At 43.3% G+C, this 6,000-nt stretch overlaps 1 protein-coding gene across 5 annotated transcripts in view; it reads right to left on the bottom strand.

The window, feature by feature from the left end:
- Nucleotides 1-695: 695 nt before the first annotated feature.
- Mv (lysosomal-trafficking regulator mauve) overlaps nt 696-6,000 on the bottom strand; it is a 118,690-nt gene continuing 113,385 nt past the window's right edge. For 3 of the 5 annotated variants that reach the window (XM_077674380.1, XM_077674384.1, XM_077674381.1), the window contains 2 exons: nt 3,622-3,693; nt 696-925 (listed from right to left, as the gene is read on the bottom strand). In XM_077674380.1, coding sequence (XP_077530506.1) covers nt 811-925; nt 3,622-3,693 — 187 coding nt within the window. In that variant the 3' untranslated portion in view covers nt 696-810. Of the gene's footprint in view, nt 926-1,001; nt 1,168-1,212; nt 1,403-3,621; nt 3,694-6,000 lie in introns of those variants that run through there. The other 2 variants (XM_077674383.1, XM_077674382.1) reach the window with 2 other exon arrangements.

The raw sequence follows: 6,000 nt of genomic DNA, 5'->3' as shown, positions 1-6,000 counted from the left end.
TTTGGGCCTGGAAGGTGGGAACCAAAAAACCGGTTTTTCCTTCCAAGCCCAAACTTCAAATGGGCGTAACTTGTGCTAAAGACCAGGTAGAATGATGCTGTTAGTCTTATTGCACTCCTTGATTCGTGCACAGTTCACTGGTACCTTGTTCAGCTGCATCACTCCAGCAGTTATTTTACAAAAGCTGTCAAAAAATCAACTATAAAAATCCAAATAAATTTGAATGTGGTCGTTTTACACCAAAACAAATTTTATATCTACAGTCAGAATGAAAAACTACATATGTCCCCCAATTTTTATCACCATAACTGTAAAAATAAACATTTTTGATTTAAGACCAGTGTGCCCGCTTAATAAGTAGCTCAGTCGTTTAAAGTTTGTTACAGGGTTAAAGCCACTGTTATTGGGACAAGGCAGTCTCTTTAACAAACCAAACTTGTGTTTTGTCTTCAGGGCCCCTTTAATGCCGATAGGGCAAGACTGTGTAGGACGGATTGTAACAACGTTCATCACATTATAATGTTCAGGTGTAACCAATTAGACCGACCATTTAGACAATCAAATTATTAATCAATCAAGGCTGCATAATCAAACTGGATGACCTCAGAGTAGCACATGAAAGTGAATGCCGTTGTATGCCTTTCAGACAAGCACGTCCACCTGATCATCGACAGGGTAGACACACCACTTCTGGGTTATCGTATAACGCTAACGTATATTTATTATTTCTCGCGGGTAATAAAATTAGTGCGACAGTGCGGCGGCGGCGGCGGCGGCGATGTAGAAGACTAGGTGGGTGCAGTGTGCGGCTCAGAGCAGCACATGGAAGCGCGGGAAGTGGATGCCGTCGTGCGCCTCCCAGGCAAACACTTCACCCTGATTGTCGACAGCGTAGAGATGCTCCTGGTCCTGAGAGTAGGCCAGGCTGCGCACCAAAAACAGCGTGGCACAAAAGAAGGCAGTCAGGGATTTTTGTCAGGTGCAAAGTAGTACATAAATAAACTAGACTTAAGGATCTAAGTCTAGTTTTTGGTCCACTGTCTTAAGCCTTAATTCGTTGGTCTTAAGTCTTAAGTATTTGTCTTAAGTCTTTGGTCCACTGGTCTTGAGGACCAAAAATTTCTAAAAAAAGCGTAGAGATGCTCCTGGTCCTGAGAGTAGGCCAGGCTGTGCACCAAAAAGAGCGTGGCACAAAAGAAGGCAGTCAGGGATTTTTGTCAGGCGCAAAGTAGTACATAAATAAACTAGACTTAAGGGTCTAAGTCTAGTTTTTGGTCCACTGTCTTAAGTCGTTGGTCTTAAGTCTTAAGTATTTGTCTTAAGTCTTTGGTCCACTGGTCTTGAGGACCAAAAATTTCTAAAAAAGCGTAGAGATGCTCCTGGTCCTGAGAGTAGGCCAGGCCGTGCACCAAAAAGAGCGTGGCACAAAAGAAGGCAGTCAGAGATTTTTGTCAGGCGCAAAGTAGTACATAAATAAACTAGACTTAAAAGTTTAAGTCTAGTTTTTGGTCCACTGTCTTAAGTCTTTGGTCTTATCGTTGGTCTTAAGTCTTTGTCTTAAGTCTTTGGTCTACTGGTCTTGAGGACCAAAAATTTCTAAAAAAAATCAATTTTCTGTAATTATTTTATTTGCACTCTACAGGTCCCAAAGAATGTACCTGCAAAATATTATAGCTGTGCCGTAAGTATTTATGAAGCTGTCCCCCCTTGAAGTTACCTAAATGACCTTTTTCCCTAATGTTTCCAAACTTCGTGCCTCGTTTTCTCAGGACCAATTTTTTCCCCACGAGGTCAGCTGTTGGGTACAATATCTCGGGGTGTACTAGTTAGATTTGCATCATTTTTGCTTCGTTCGAAAGCTTATGAACTGAACAGTGCAATAAAACCACAAAAAATATAGCATTTCTTTTTGATAGCACAGTTTGTTATGTAGTTCGTTTTACGAAAACATTGGTAACTGCTGACCTCACATTTAATAACTTTACAGCACTTGCAGATGCAATGCTAAAATTACTACTATGATATAGTTGCTCTTTCTGGTCCTTCTAGAGGATGAGGAGATAAAAATTTAGTTTTTCATAGGTAGATATTGAAAAAATTGCCCGAAACGAAATGGCATAACATGTTGCACAACTCTGAACTTAGACCACCTAGATGAAAACTGACTGCATATTTGTGCTCAGGATGTTAAAACACACTTCACCTGTAAATCTCAAGCACATAGGTTAAAAAATAACAAAAATGTTCTCAAGACCAGTGTCCCCCCTTAAATACGCATGCAGAGAATTAAATGAGCAGAGTGGAACCTTCATAATTGGAAGGATTTCCGAAGCACAAGGTAACCTCACATGATATGCATGATGCTGTAAAATAGGGCTACACTGTCGATTACTGAGCACCTTGAAAGTTGCCAGATGCTTTCTCATGTTTCAAGCTTTAGCCTGCTACATACAGTTGAGTTTATTTAGAATGAACCTGATTGCCAGCATGCTGGATTAATTTTTTGTATTAAGTGTAATTGTAATAAACCGCTTATAATGTATGTCACTGGAGCCACAAAAATTCCCATTATAACAGAGAACTGCGCAAGCCAAGGCTACCGGCCCCACCTCCCTTCCAGGCATTCTTTGTTTACTGTGGCTAAAATGCACACAACTAAAACAGTACCGTATTTACAGGCCCCACCTCCCTTCCAGGCATTCTTTGTTTACTGTGGCTACAATGCACACAACTAAAACAGTACCGTATTTTCGCACCTATAACCCGCACCAAAAATTCGTAAATTTCAGCGGCAAAGTAGGGGTGCGGATAATACGCTGGGTTCTTCCTTTAGTGCAGCTTCGTTACAATACGCGTTCTGCGGTGAAGCTGCTAGGCAGTAACACTGATTAAGCCTTCCATGGCAGTGATTGCGCAAAGCATACAAGGACAAGGAAGAAAAAACAAGAACGAGCGCACTCTAACAAATGAATTTTATTAGTGAATTGTGACTTTCGCCTTGTAATCAGTGTATTCTACTTGCTAAATATACGCTTTTTCTGTCCACGTAGTATGCGATGTGTTGCTTGAGCAGTAGCTATGGTGCAGCCTTTTCCTGTATCAAATGTGAGAGCGATACGCGGGGATCTTTTTTTCTTTTCCGGAGGGCTAAAAGTGGGGGTGCGGGTTATACGCGCGAAACTACAGTATTTATTCCCAGTCTTTTTTTTGGTACCTGCTGCTGTTTCACGATTTTTTGAAATTTCAGACAGGGTCGTCATCACTTTCCTTTGCTTCTATTTTGGGGGAGAGTTACAGTTGCTCTTAAATGTTTGGTACAACAAATATGGTGACAGAAGAAGCCCGGGTCGTGCACCACCGGTGCAACATGGGCGGAACCTTCACTACTCCCTGCGTGCCACCTCATTCACCGGTGATGCAAAATTCGGTTGATAATGATAATCGCTACAACATCCTGCCAGAGAACTCGTGGTCCGGCGGCTCGCAATCTGCAGAGGTGCGCCAACGGTTATCTCCGGGACGGTCAAAACCACTGCACTTGGGAACCTTCCTTGTTTCAAGGCCCCTTGAAGTATGTTCAAGACACAGTGCGTAATGACGCCGACAATAGCGACTGCTCACCTGATGATGGGGAAAGTGCACTTGTCCGAGTAAATGTCTTGCACGGGACTCAAATCCCACGAGCTCCACAATCTGCGCAAAGTGATGACGATGATATTAGATGCTGGTGGTTAGGGCACCTTTCGTGGTAAGCACAGCTGAAACCCTACTTTTAGAAAAGCTCACAGGCAACAACGAAACTTTAGTAAAATCGGCAAACTTGAGGAAACCTAGAAATGCAAGTCCAGCCAAACTCTTGGCGACACGGCAAATACAAATTGTGTACGCGACTTTTAAGGGCATTTTTGTGAGTTACAATGGTCGCCATCCAAACTGGAATTGCTCAGCCAGCATTCAGATTTCTCACTCTAAGGAACGGCACTGCCATCTCATGAATGCCGCGCCTTTACCATCCACCAATGCTCTACCAAAACAAGAGAGCAAGATGAACACCTCGGCGTTCTACGGCACATCAAGTAGGTGTTCTTAATGTTACCTTTTCTATCTTGCTAAAAGCTTTATTAACACAAAACTTGAAATGGTAACTTAGTATACAAGGGCTACAGATCACAATAATGGTACTTGGACCATGGCCCTCTCCCTCCGCTCAGCGCAAAATCTTGTCCGCACTATTCGAATTCCTCCAGGACATTGGTGTGTCCACGAAATTGTAGTCGTTCCTCCATCTCAAGAACCTTTGAACTCAATACCCTGAAGAAGGATCATATTTTTTGCTCTACTACTACTCTCCTCTCCTTCACTACACTTACTACCTTTTCCCCTCTCCTCCTTTCCCCGCAGAGTGGCATGCCGGCGAACTCATGTCGGCAAACCTCTCTGCATTTTCCTCTTTAATAAAGAGTTTCTCTCTCTCTCTGTGCATACGTTTTCTGTTGTAGCAATGGAAAGGAAACGGTGGTCACGTTTACGATAGCATGTTTACGATTAAGACACAACCTAATTTATTAAGTACTTATGAGATCGAGTTTATGTTATGGTTTTTATATGAAATTTTCATTATCACAGGCATACACAGGCAGTTACAAATTTTTCTAATGGGTACATCCTAATGCGTGTCGCAAAGGGTTAATTAAACACCGCGTTGTTACTAGGGGCATCTTACGAGTGATTTTGTAATTCCTTTCGAAGCAGGACAGCCAACTGTACTTTACCCCAACGCTATCGTATCGTAATAAACAATCCACACGGCACATTTTAAGCTGCACTCGTCCAATATGTGCCCTCCCCACGCAAGGTGGAGAGCGTTTGGTGCTGCTGCTGGAATGACAACATCTGATTTGATAATTGTGACATTTTCTGCATTACCAAACAACTGCTGCTGCAATGAGCCATACATTTGCACTGCTAACTCTGTAACCTAACAACACAAGTAAATTTTGTTTTCACACTTCAGTGAGTCCCTTTAAGCAACACAAGTAAGGTTTAAGGTAACAGCAATGGCAGACAGAAGCCAAACCGATTTGACATACAGGGGGAAAATTTAACCTCTTCCATCATCTCTCCATCATCATCACCAACATCTCTAGACACGTGGAGAGTTGCTGCCAAGCTACCTGCGGCCATTTTATTTAAGCCCCACAGTGTCCCTTTAAGTGGCTATGCAGATAAAATACAAGTTTGTTTTATACGAAAGATTTCGTGTTTTATAGTGCCCCCAGTGCTTGTACGGAAGCAAACAATGCTTCATTCACTGAGAAATTAATCAATTTAAGTTAAACTTTTGATTCTCCTGCCAAATCGTGTGTCTTTATGACGTCTGCAATGACATCACAAGAACAGGTCTTCAAGCTAAACTTGGTGTGCTGCGGAGCCTTGTTTACCATTAGTCAACCTAGATGGCGCCACCATACCGCGGCAGGTCGTTGTCTGCCTTTGCTTTGTTTTTGACCGCTTCTGTATCGGGCTTGTTTTTGTTCAGGTAGAAAATAATCATTTCGTGAAACACTGTGTTTACTCGACAAACAGGGTCACGTAACACACTGCCGCTTATGCCAATCAGCCAGTGTCATGTAAGACAACTCCAAAGCGCCGCAGTGCTGTTCAGCTAAAACAAGCCTAGTGTGCGCAGTACCAGGAACAGTACACATCAATGCTTCTGTGTTTACATATACTTTTGTAACTTCCACTGTTCACCCCCCCCCCCCCCCCCCCCCTCCCATTCTTACTGCTATACGCCTCGAGCGCGGGCTGTAGGGGCGCCACTGAAATCCCCCTAGCGGCCCGTTTCGAAAGCAGCCGCGGGAGTCCGCGTCCCGCTCCCCAGTGTCGCCGCTGCTTTTGCGGCATGTTCACGACCGAGATTTAGCCTTTGCGGGCGTTTGAAATCCATGTTTATGTGGAGAAGTCATTCTGTTCGCAAATGAGGTGTGTTTACGAGAG

This window comes from Haemaphysalis longicornis, unplaced genomic scaffold, assembly GCF_048455015.1.
Source record: "Haemaphysalis longicornis isolate Haplotype H1 unplaced genomic scaffold, Haemaphysalis longicornis Haplotype H1 scaffold_6, whole genome shotgun sequence".
NCBI classification, from domain to species: Eukaryota; Metazoa; Arthropoda; class Arachnida; order Ixodida; family Ixodidae; genus Haemaphysalis; species Haemaphysalis longicornis.
The sequence above is the reverse complement of the archived record's forward strand: the minus strand, read 5'-3'. Positions and strand labels throughout refer to the sequence as shown.